This window comes from Hemicordylus capensis, chromosome 5, assembly GCF_027244095.1.
Source record: "Hemicordylus capensis ecotype Gifberg chromosome 5, rHemCap1.1.pri, whole genome shotgun sequence".
Taxonomy (NCBI): Eukaryota; Metazoa; Chordata; class Lepidosauria; order Squamata; family Cordylidae; genus Hemicordylus; species Hemicordylus capensis.
In genome coordinates, this window is record NC_069661.1 from 5,990,919 (window position 1) to 6,003,720 (window position 12,802).

Below are 12,802 nucleotides of genomic sequence, written 5' to 3' on the forward strand. Positions count from 1 at the left end.
TATGCATATTTCTCCACTAAAAGTTGGAGAATCATTGCTTGATCTATTGTCTGAATCCTGCTTGCTCTTCAGCTATAATATTGTTGTCTTCTATCCAATCATAAAACTTTGCAAATAGATGTTTTGTGTAAAGTTTGTTGGCCACATTCAGAAGACTGATTGGACGGTAATTGGCAGGATCTTTCCTTTGTCCTTTTTTATAGATTGGAATGATAATTGCCATACTCCAGTCTTCCAGGATATGGGTGGATTTATCAATATATGTTAAAAGGGCTGCCAGTACTGGTGCCCACCAGTCAATATTAGATTGGAATTCCTCATCAGGAATAGAATCATGTTTCTTTTCAACTACCCAATTAACTGTTTCACCTCCCCAATAGATACAGGTGACCAGTTTGTTAGTATCTACATAGATGGCTCTGTCTCTAGGGATATATGGTCCACTAGAACCATATAGTGCCGGGGAGTGGTGTATAGTGAGTGGGAGTGAGCTTCCGATACAGCAGCAGATATATGGCATTCCAATTTACTGCCTGATCTTTGAGTCACACTGTGCCAAAATGTGCGGGAATCTCTGGATTTTACAGCCTCTGTCAGCTGCTGCCAACCTTCTTTAGTTGCCTTCCCTTTTTTTGCTAAAAGTAGCTGCTCATACTGTCGTGTTTTTAACAAAAGGGCTTGTGCATTTGTGGTATCTGCGGTTTCTATATAATGCCTGTAGGAACTGATGAGGTGTTATGTGGCCTGTATACACTCCTGGTCAAACCAGGATTTCAACCTTGGACCCCCTAATTGCCTAGTCCTCACTTCTTTATTTACCAGGAGCCCCTTCAATTCATTAGTGAGACTTGTAAAAAATTTCTAGCTTGTTAACGTTATCACTCATTATATTTGCCTTAATTTGTTGTAACCTGTCTGATTGAACTAATCGAGTAACTGCTTTGCTCACTTCTGCTGTCCATTTAACCCACATATTAGCACGTTCCCCTTCCAGTTCAGTTTGATAGTAACTATCAAGATGTACATAACCTTCAGGCAATTTTAGGCTTAGAAGTTATTGGGAGATGGTCGCTTTTGGGGCGGCCCAATATCACCTGGAAAGAAGACGATAGATGGATCATGTTATGTGTGACAATCATATGATCAATTGTGCTCATCCCAGCCCCCCATAAATATATTCTGCAGGGATATCACCATCTATTGCCCCCATTGAGAACGTACAAGTTTGAGCAATAGGCCAACTGAGCCAGGCAGTATCCGGCAAAGTTTGCAACATTATCCTTAAATTGGCGCTTCGGCAGGAAGTTCATTTCATGTAAATCGGGGGAGCAATGGTGCATATAAGTTCATTTATTTAACCCCATTCTTGCATTAAAGTCTCCCCCAATTAGCACGTAAGCTGTGGAAAATTCAGCCAGCATTCTATCAATATACTTTTTAAAGTTCTGCCAGTTACTCTTACATCAGGCTTTTAGCTGCTGTGGGGGAAGGTAAACATTAATAAGCAGCATGTTGCTAATACCTAGGTGAATAAGAATAACACTTGCCATTTGCTCACACACTGGAAGAGTCTGGACTGCAGCATGTAGGGATGTGGATACCTTTATGCCCAAACCCACCCACCCCGCTAGCTCTGCCTCTCCTTTGGCTGGGTGTAGCATTTACTGTATAGGTATTGAACCCATGGCAGTCAAAATCCTTCGTCATCCAGGTTTCTTGCCGCAACACTATATCACACATAGTTAAGATATTCATGAAGCTGGGGTCATATCTCTTATTGCCCCATCCAGCCATACTCCAAGAAATAAGTTGTAGGGGGTGCTGGGTTGTAAAATGTCAATCCAATGAAAGGGAGGGGTCTGCACAGTACGGCTCCAGCGGTGAGGTATCAGCATCCTTGTCAGGAGGGCGATTAGGGACCACTGACCCTTTGCTATCTGAATCGATACAGGCAATCTGTGAAGTGATGACCTCTTGGGTTTGGCATGTCTCTGGGACCTGTAGGCAACATAAGGTGGTTGGGCTTTCCAGGCTCTGCGTCAGCCCAGAGGTTGTTTCCAGAGTGACCAAGGGCTCCTCACTTGGCGAAGCTGATGGATTATTTGAAGCCGGGGGTGAATCTATGACAGTCAGCAGAGTCATAAAATGGTGTTCTGCTGGTAGCTTTGCTGCACTTGCAGTGTCTGAAGCCTGCCTTAACAGGTACAGTGAACTGAATGAGAGGTGCTCTGACTCTGAGCATGAGCAAAGGTGGAAGACAAGTTGGCCCAGTTCACGGGCACGTTGAGAAAGTTCATGCAGGTGGTGTAGACAGAACCTTGGATGCAGAAGCTCCATGGAAAAACTGAGGGGGAAGCAGTCTGGGAGGAAGCATTTTGCAACCTGCTGTGCAAGGAAGACCTGATCATTCGTGCCAAGGGTATGCAAGTGCTGAGAATTTCAGAACAGCTAATACTGTATTGCCGGGTGTAGTGACTTTCCGTTGGAGCAGACTTGGGAGCTTTGAACTGGTACCCATTTGTAACGTCTCATCTAACTTGTCTCTCACTTCTCATTTCAGTTGCAGCCGCCTTCGACAAATCCAAAGCATTCTGATGCAGAGCAGCAAATCCCAGCCAGATGGAATACTGTGTATTTTGGGTAAATTATTTTTAGTTGTTAATATGCACGGGCAATGTTACAGAAATGTGCAAACTAGGTCCAGAGGCCTGTGGAATTTCAGAAACTTCTTCTGTATTTAAAAAGTTAATGAGGTGTGCAGATATGTTAAGAAATTCAGCTCGCCCATTAGCAGCTGGCATGCACCACTGAGCTAAAGGAATAGGCATAGTCTCTCTTTCGGTCTTTGACTGGCATAACAGCAAAATAAACAAAAAACAGTTAAGACCATCTACTCCTACAAAGTAATAAGGGATCTCTATAAAATTACCTACAAACATAGTATAGTGAGTAGGAGAAGCTAAAAGTTAAGACTATGAATATAAAACCATATGTAAAAATTAATCAACACTGGTATCAGAATGACACTGAGTATAAATGAGGCAAGACAGCAAAATTATGTAACTAATACAGAACGGTGTTAAATCTCATTCCATATTGTATTCTATACTATGTATGGCAACAGCATATCCAACAAGTGAATGCAACATACATCCAGGCACTAAAATGTTTAGTTCTTATTAAACTCTAAATGAATTTTGCTAACTATGGGGCGGAACGTGGCCGCATTATAGGATCTAAAGTCATTCTGATCTGTCAAGAGGAAATCAAGATAAAAAGAATCAGTGCAGTCTGGATATGCCCTAATATAGGGGGAGATAAGTTTATGCCGAATGTCACGATAGTACATAGGAAGCAGCCATATACTGAGTCAGACCATTAGTCTATCTAGCTCAGTATTGTCTGTACAGACTGGCAGTGGCTTCTCCCAGGTTGCAGGCAGGAAGCTCTCTCAGCCCTATCTTGGAGACTCTGCCAGGGAGGGAACTTGGAACCTGCTCTTCCCAGAGCGGCTCCATCCCCTGAGGGGAAGATCTTCCAGTGCTCACACATCAAGTCTCCCATTCAAATGCAACCAGGGTGGACCCTGCTTAGCTAAGGGGACAAGTCATGCTTGCTACCACAAGACCGCTCTCCTCTCTACTTTGAGCAACTCTGCTTCTAGCTGTAGAACAGCCCTAGGCACGCAGCTGGAAACCTGAAATAGATTCTTCAGGAAATTGGATGTGACCTAAAAGCAGAGCCCCTTAGAAATGGATGAAGCCAGGGAGTTGGTCCCCCCCGTGCCGCCAAGAGTGGCCTTAGTGGACATCCTGATACTGATGTGCAATTTAAATCTGTCATAAGTTCTTTTGGACTAGGATCAGTAGGATGCCCAGGATCAAAAGTATGCCTAAGAGGAGGCATGCTTATTTCAGATGATATTTTTATTTTAATTGCCCACCTCCCCTCCTCACCTTCCAGTTCCTGGGCTTGAAACTAGATTTTCCTCTGGTCCTTTTGTGGGCAAAAATGTGAAGTAGAGACCAATGTTTGCCTTCATCCAGAGGGCCAAAGGCCTCTAGGCTGTGTACGTGGGTCTGGGGTATGTTGTTTATATTGTTGCTGCAGTCCTTTGTAAGCTGCCTTGAGGACCAATGGAGCAAAAGGGGTATAAACCTTATGAATACATAAATGTGGATGAAACAAAGCAAAGAGGTGCCTCATAGAGGACAGGACTCATAGTGGGCAGGATCTCTGCCACAGGATGTGGGGATGGCCACTAGCTTGGATGGTGTTAAGGAGAAGTCTAGATCAGGGTTCTCTCTAGTTTTTTTCCATCTGTGTGCGGAATGAGTTTTGTTTTGTTTTGAATGAGTTTTGTTCTGGGCGGCAGTATGAAAGCAGTGTGTGCGCACATGCATTCAGAGTGGGGTCTTCCTGATTCAATCTGAGCGGGATCTAAAATTAACTGAGCGGACATCCAGAAACTTGTGAGCGCACGCACATGCTCATGCCTTAGAGGGAACACTGGTCTAGATAACTTCATGGAGCAGAGGTCTATCAATGGCTACTAGTTTGGTGGCTATAGGCCACCGCCAGCCTCAGTGGCAAGATCCCTCTAAATACCAGTTGCAGGGGAGCAACAGCAAGAGAGAGGGCGTGCCCTCATTGCTTGCCTGTGGGCTTCTCAGAGACATCTTGTGGGCCACTGTGGGAATCAGGATGCTGGACTAGATAGCCCTTGGTCCTGATCCAGCCGGGCTGCTCTTATGTTCTTCTGGCTTTGAATGTTTGTTGTATAACATTGACATGAAAATCCTGAACTGGCCCAGGTGTGTCTGCAGGTAATCTGCAATTGTTACAGGAAGTTGAGCCACTGTAGGCTGATACCCCAAACATAGTTGGGGAGAAGTATTGAAGCTAGAACCACGCTTGTGCTGAAGGTGGCGCTCCCAGGTTTTGGTGCTTGCAGCTGTTGCTGCTCTCATTTGATATGCATACTCTCAGGCAAAGCTATGGCTGCTCCCTTCCTCTCTGGGCAACCCTTTTGAGCTCTTACCGATAGCTGTTCTGGCCTTTCTGTCATAGCACAGAAACCACAGCTGGGATTGGGCCCCTCTCTATCTTATGGCTCTTGTGGCTGACAAGAATTTTATTTTTATTTTATTTTATTTTATTTTATTTTATTTTATTTTATTTTATTTTATTTTATTTTATTTTATTATGTAACACATTTGTGTACTGCCCAAAAAGCAAGAATGGCAAAGTGTAGCTGGGTGATGATCATCTGTGCATTCTCATAGTTTTGGGGCTAAAGTCTAAGTGCCGTCTACTAGAACAAGGCTGCCCAACATGGGCCCTCCAGCTGTTGTGGGATGATAACGCCCATCATTTCTGATGGGAGTTGTAGCCCCACAGCAGCTGGAGGGCCCAAGTTGCGCAGCCCTGTTCTAGAAGCACCCTATTTGCTTGGCTTCTTCCTTCAGCAACGCCTGATACTCCAACCCTTCAAAGAACTCCGCATGATGAGAATTCTGGCAGTGGGTTAAGATAGTCCTTGGTGTAATCTTAAATTGTCCTCCAATACCTTAAGGCTGAGCCACGTGCTTTTGATGTGGTCCGAATCTGTACCAGACAAGCTGGATGGTACAGAGCAACCTTAGTTGCTGCAAGACTGATACTATAGGAAAGAAGAGATCTCTCTGCGCCCTTAATAATGCAGCTGGCTTTTTGTCTGATCCTAAGAGATTTCTCTCTAAATATAGAGGCAGCAGACAGACTGGTTGTGCTTCCTGGACTGCTCTCAGTAAGGCTGGTGGTAGAGTGAGATGTGATATTCCTGTCGTTCCATCTAAAGTATATCACTAGGAGGTCTGTTTCTCTCTTGCCCTCCCCACCCGACCCCAACCCCCTGTATTTTGGTTTTGTAAGATTTTTGTGTTCAGACTTGTATTGCATTTAATTCTGAACAACCACTGAGGACAGACCACATGAAAAGGCCCCAAATACAAGGATTTAATTAGTTGCAACTTGGAAAAACATATTCATCGTTTCTCAGAGCACACAGGATATTATCCAGTCCTGAGTCAAGGGGAAAGCTCTGTAGTTGAAAAACAGTTATATATGTGTGTGTGTGCACAGAAGCAGCAGCAATTTAGGAATGCTTCTGGTGACAAGAGGGAAGCGGTCTGAACGGACCCTGACAAAGCAGTCTTTCTCTGTCTGGCCCACAGGCCCTGTGTGGCTGAGGCATCCCGTTTCTCTGGTCTGATAAATGATATGGAGAGCACCATCTCTGCCCTGCCAAAACCAGAGGCAGTCTGCAAGTTCTGCAAAAAGAGCACTTGCCAGAAAATATGGGTTGGGGAGTGAGGCTTGCTGGGTCCCTTCCCAGGGAGGAGTTTCAGTTCATCTTCATTACGGTCAGTAACCAGCAAGCCTGGGGAGATGTGTAAAGCATTCTCTGGGGATTTTGCCTGACTCCTTGTAGCCTTTCCTGTATCCTCCCACATAGTATTATCTATGTGCATAGTTCATCCACTGTGTAACAACAAAGAGGAAGGCTATTTATTTAAAAGATTTCTATACTGCCCAAAACTTGCATCTCTGAGCAGTTTACAATTAAAAGGCTAGAGTGGGAAGTCAACCACATCTCTAGTATTTGCTCCCCTCAACTTTGACTGGGTTAAAAAAAATACATCAAGATTTAGTAGCCTGTCTTTAGGAGACTCTTGACAGTATCAGCGGATATGAAGACATGAAAATAAACGGAGCTGCAGTGTAGGAGGCGTTGCTGAATATATGTCTTTGATGGAAATATAATTAAGGCAGAGCTGTCGTGGCAACGTTTCAGAAAGAGTGCTTGGCATAGATATGTGGGAACAGTTTAATTACCTCGGTATTATATTAACTGTTCTTTAATGCTTTTATTACTTGGATTTCGTACCTTAAATTAAAAATAGCGTACCTTAAATTAAAAAGCATCCTTAGAAAATCTGTAAACATTCTGAAACGCAAATGTGAAGTTTTAGTGAAGAGGTTCTAGATAAATAAGTCCTCATTAGTCTAGGCCAGAATGTAATCAACTGAAATAAGAGGAGAAAGAAGGGGTGATATTCTTTCAATATCTATGTATGACATAGCCCCCAAACTTTGCCTAATGTAGGACTGCTAAAGTTCTTTCTCCTAAAGGCAGGTGGCAGCCGGGCAACATGGAGGATGGGATTTTTTTCCCCCTGCTGCCCAGCAAGATAGACATAACCTGCCCCCTTGTTCTTGCTTCCTCCCTTACAAAGCACAGGGATACCCTGCGTTCCTTTTGTCTTGCTGGGAAGGATCTGTTGTCTGCTCCCTTCCTGACTTGGAGGCAGGTTTTGCTTTAACCCCAGATCAAAAGTATGGCTGGAAAATATTCCAGATTCGTTGCAGTCAGTATCGGGTGTCTTGGCTCTTGGACAACCAGGTGCCTGGGGGGAAATCCCAGAGCTGAAGTGATTGCAGTCCTCTAGGTTGGTGGTTAACTCCTGCTCCTTGCCTGAGGTGACCAGCCAGGGAAGCTTTGCACAACTAGATTCTTGGAGATGACATTGGGAAGCAGGTTAGTGTGCTGACTTGTGGACCTATTGACTAAGCGAACATCTGAAGTTGGAAAGTAGTGTTGAGTTTCTGCTGCCCTCCCCAACCAGTGTTTTTGGGCTTTTCTGGCTCAGCTGCCTTACTTTCGACATAGCGGATGAGACCGCAGCTCAGTGGTAGAGCATCTGTTTTGCTTGCAAAAGGTCCCAGGTTCAATCCCTGCCAACTCCAGGTAGGGCTGGAAAAGATCCTTACCTGAAAGCTTGGAAAAACCACTGCCAGTGAGTGTAGACAGTAGTGAGCTGGATGGACCCCGAGGGGTGGGTGGGTCTGATTTGGTATAAGGCAGCTTCCTATGAGACAGGAGACCAGACAACTAAACTGTTTCTTTTCCTTACTTCCTATGTAAAGTGGGTGTTGGCTTTTCAGAGCCATAAGAATGTTCCCCCAGATCCCAGTCATGAGCAGTGAGTCTAAAATATCACTAGAAAACTACTACATTCTATAAGTGTGGGTCAGGTGGCATTACAAACAATGGAAGCAATCCTGGCGCTTTTATACCATCATAAAACTGGTAGCTAGAAGCCATTATTTCCCCCTCTCTCCCCCACCCCTACCATTTGTAGCCAGTTCTTTCTTAACTGTGATTGAATCCATCCCTCCCCGAAGAGAGGGGGAAAGATGAAGCTTTAACAATGGAGTGAAATGCATCCTGCTTATTCTTTCTCTCTCCACCCCCACCCAACACATTTTAGCTTCTGCTCTCTGCTTATGAGGCATAGAGGGTTCTGTTTACTCTGAAATGGCATCTTCGGGGGGGGTGGGAGTCAAGACCTCTGGGTCTCTCTCCCAAGCCCATGGTTCTCACCTTGCCTCTCTGCTCTTGGTGGTATTTTCTCTTTTTTCTTGATATATGCATTCTACAAATTGGCAGATTCTTTCTTGGAGATCTGTCAGCTCCCTGTTACAATGACTCAGGGATTTGTGGCATAATTCCTATGAGCTGATGTTTAATCATAAAGCCTGCAGTGGAAGAACTGGGTCACCAGATTAGCTTATTAGGAAGCTTCAATCAACAGCCTATCAATTAGAGAGAGAGGCATTATTTTAGAAGCAGATGTGTAAAGGGGAATTACTGTGAGAAGATACCCTCAAGTTCTGCATTCTGGTTTGGACAATCTGCAGTATTCTAGCCCTCCACTGTCTAGGGAATTAGGCCAGAGATAGGATAGGCAGTGAATATTTCAACACATGTATCCTGCAGATGATAAAAGCATGGGGAGAGCGGCAGATCATGTGTGCATTGAAGAAGCACTGCAGTTGAGGGACTAGTTATTTGACCTAGTTGTAGGTCAGTGGGGGTTTCTCCCATGGCCAGAAATGCATTTCCCAACCTCAACTGGTAACACATCCCTTGGTGACACTGCATCTGGACTCCTGCAGTGCATTCAAGGTTGCCTTTTGAAAAGTGTTTAACTGTAGGTGGTCCAAAAGGCTGCAGTCAGCTATTAACTGGCGCCATGTTTGAGGAGCATGTTACTTGTCATCTTCACTGATTGCTGGTCTCTTTGGAGCCTAACTCAAAGCACTCGTTCTGTTTTTTCAAACTTGAAGTAGTTTGGACCAGCGTACTGCCCTCTTCCATATAAACCTGCTTTTAAATCTACTGGGGAGACTCTTCTCTGCCTCCCCTGGGACTCTGAGGTTTGTGTGATGGGATGCAGCAGCAGGCCTTCTCTCTGGCCATGGCTAGGCTCTGGAACTCGCTTGGCTGAGAGGCCCATCTTGCTCCTTCCCTGATACCCTTTCTCTGCCACATGAAGACATTTTTATTGAGGCTGGCTCTTAACCTGCCTCTTGGCTGAGAGATGTTCTGCCATATTCGTTGCTGAATGGCTCTTGACTGCTCTCTTCTCCTTTACTGTCTTGTTTTGACAGTCTTCTATATAATTAATTCCTGTAGAGGGGATGCTTGGGGATGTGGCATGCTCCATCCCCGCTGCAGCCGTGACCAGTGGTGGGCTCAGAGGGAGTGACACATGAAAGAGTGGGAGGGAGGAGCATGCGCCAGGAGCCAGTTGGGGCGGTGCGCACCAGGAGGAGGTTGGGGCGGTGGGCGAGAGGACAATGGGAGGAGGACAGTGAGGCAAAGGGAAGGCACTGGCGCCGCCCTGAGGAGGAGGGCGAGAGGATAGCAGCGGCGGGAGGAGGATGGGTGGCGGGCAAAGCCCCGTCACCCTGAGGAGGAGGACAGCGAGGTGGAGGGAGGCGGTGGCAGCAGGATGGCCTGGCCTTGGCCCCCCAGGATGAGGCGGCAGCATGGGGTGGGGACAGCTGGGCCCAACTAGAGGTGCAGATGCTCGGCGCCCGGGTCCTCTAGTTGGTTTTTTAAATTTTTAATAAACCGCCTAGGACATTATTTTATTTTATTTTTAAAATAAATAACATGTCTGGAACCTTGTGGCCTGAGGCCAAGAAAGCTAGATCTGATTTGGATGATACTACTCTGGCTCACACAGACAGAAAAGGAATGCAGTGTGAGAGCACAGCTATCCCAATGCCCACCTGGCACGTCACTTGATTGCAGGGACGGACCTTCGTGGTTGCCACCCTGAGACTCTGGAATGTGTTGCCTGATGAAACAAGAGCCTCTACAACTTTTAAAAAGTCTTTAAAGACTTGTTTTTTTCACGCAAGTCCTTTAACTGGCCTGTGGTTTTAAATTATTTAGTTTTTCATTTTAAATCTTTTTATGTGGTTTTAAACCACCCAGAGATGGAAGTTTAGGGTGGTCTACACATTTGAAAAAGAAATAAAATTGAAAACATGCACCCATCCCCCACTGAGAGGCCTGACTTTGAGATACCTTGGAAGGGTGCTGAACGCTGAAGAACAGCAACGTGAGCCATTCATGGTACCAAGATTTTTAAAAAGATGCCCACCTCCTCAAGGCAAAAGTAGGGCCCCGAATGCAAGGGGTGTTCCTGGAAAATGGGAACAGTTGACAAAATGTATCCCCATTGGAACTAAGCCAGTCTTCAGAGAAGATGAAGATACTAACTCCATGCATCAAAACAAATCTATAATCAAAGCTTTTAGCGACAACTAAATGTAATTTGATGGGTTATTTATGCATAAGGAGAGGTTTTTAAGGTAGGATTTAGAGCAGTTCTGTTCTTGCAACATTTTTAAAAACTCCTTGGTCCTCCTCTTCATCTGTTTTGGGCACCATCTGTCACTCACACGCTCATTCTCCAGCAAAAGCGACCTCTGAGCTTCTTTGGTTGCCCTTGTTCTTCAGATTAGTGTATAAGACAGCATCATAAAATCCTTGATCATTCCAAACCATGTGGGGGCCAGAGATCATCCAACATAAGCAATCCCCTTCTGTTTGGGTGTGTGTTGTGGTGTGCGTGCTGAGGATATATTGTCTGTCGTAAATCTGTACAGTAGTAGCCTGTCATTCAGTGCATTAGCTTCTAGGCCTCACAGCCGGGTGCAGATGTCTCTGCAAGGATCTCCACTCTTCTGTTCACCTTGTTTTCAATCCCTTGTTTTGGCCTAAGTAAATATCCTGTCGGAATTTTTTCGTTTCTGTTATGTGTTGCACCTTTTGACTGGTACAAGTCAAAAGGTGCAAAAAAGAGCCCAACTTCACATATATGCTGAATCTGAGCTGTTGGTGACTGACCAGAAGAGAGATCTTGGGGTTGTGGAGGACAGCTCATTGAAAGTGTCAACTCAATGTGTGACAGCTGTGAAAAAGGCCAGTTCCATGCTAGGGATCATTAGGAAGGGGATTGAGAATAAAACGGCTAATATTATAATGCCCTTATACAAAAGTATGGTGCGGCCACACTTGCAGTACTGCATACAATTCCGGTCACCATATCTTAAGAAGGACATTGTAGAATTGGAAAAGGTGCAGAAGAGGGCAACCACGATGATCAGGGGCCTTGAGCACCTTCCTTATGAGGCTAGACTACAGCATCTGCGGCTCTTTACCTTGGAAAAGAGGCAACTAAGGGAAGACATGATTGAGGTGTATAAAATTATACATAGAGTGGAGAGGGTGGATAGAGAGAATCACCCCCCCCCCGCGCATAACACTAGAACCAGGGGTCACCCCATGAAATTCAAGGTTGGGAAATTTAGGACCAACAAGAAGTACTTTTTTGCCTAGCACATAATTAATCTATGGAATTCTTTACCGTGGGATGTGGTGATGGCCACCAGCTTAGATGGCTTTAAGAGGGGTCTAGATAAATTGATAGAGCACAGGTCTATCAATGATGACTAGTCTGGTGGCTGTGGGCCACCTCCAACCTTAGAGGCACAATGCCTCTCAATAACAGTTGCAGTGGAGCAACAGCAGGAGATAGGGCATGCACATACCTTTTGCCTGTGGGCTACCCAGTGGAATCTGGTGGGCCACTGTGTGAAACAAGATGTTGGACTAGATGGGCTTTGGGCCTGGTCCAGCAGGGCTGTTCTTGTGTTCTCATAACAGCCTCTTGAAGCCTGTCTTTTTTTTTTTTTTAACCAAAACAAAATCATTGGCAGAAAATAAAATATACATTTCAGCACAGGCTTCAGCCCTTGGTTGAAAAGAAAATGCTGTGCAGTCCTGTGCTTCATATTTGAATTGTACGATGCCATTTGGATTGGTTCACCTTAAAATGCAGGAGAATTTCCCTAGGTCAGAAAGGACCGAGAGCAAGTGTTTGTATGTACATTGGCTGTAACAAACATCAAAAGATTTAGTCATGCTGGTTTGGCAGCTGCGAAAATAATTTCTTGTCACCTGTTGGGTAAATGGAAATTCAGCTTCTGGTTATAGCTGTATGTTGCTTGGCCACAGTAATGTGATGCAAGGAATGCCCTCCTGTTTCTGTGCTTGTTTATTGGGCTTAGGAATATAGTTGAATGGTGGACAGACTGGCCAATATTTGGCTAGTCAAGTGTGACGGTTGCTTCAACCAGGGTCACGTAGTTCATCAAGCCAAGCTGTATTCTTTATTGGCTTTATTGAGGCAGCGCCCCAGATTTCCAGCTGTGAAATGCTACTCCCTATAGTCATGGGTACAGATGCTTCATGCTGTCCTCCCAAACCTCAGAGTGGCCTATTAAGCTGTGTGCCATTTAAGCTGTGAGAGCCAGCGTGGTATAGTGGTTAGAGTGCTGGACTAGGACTGGGGAGACCCAAGTTCAAATCCCCATTCAGCCATGATCCTTGATGGGTGAC

At 45.1% G+C, this 12,802-nt stretch overlaps 1 protein-coding gene across 2 annotated transcripts in view; it reads left to right on the forward strand.

The window, feature by feature from the left end:
• The window catches only part of DNAAF9 (dynein axonemal assembly factor 9), a 110,590-nt gene that overhangs the window by 15,124 nt on the left and 82,664 nt on the right, over positions 1 to 12,802 (forward strand). For both annotated transcript variants that reach the window (XM_053253607.1, XM_053253609.1), the window contains exon 2: positions 2,561 to 2,640. In XM_053253607.1, coding sequence (XP_053109582.1) covers positions 2,561 to 2,640 — 80 coding nt within the window. The remainder of the gene's footprint in view (positions 1 to 2,560; positions 2,641 to 12,802) is intronic.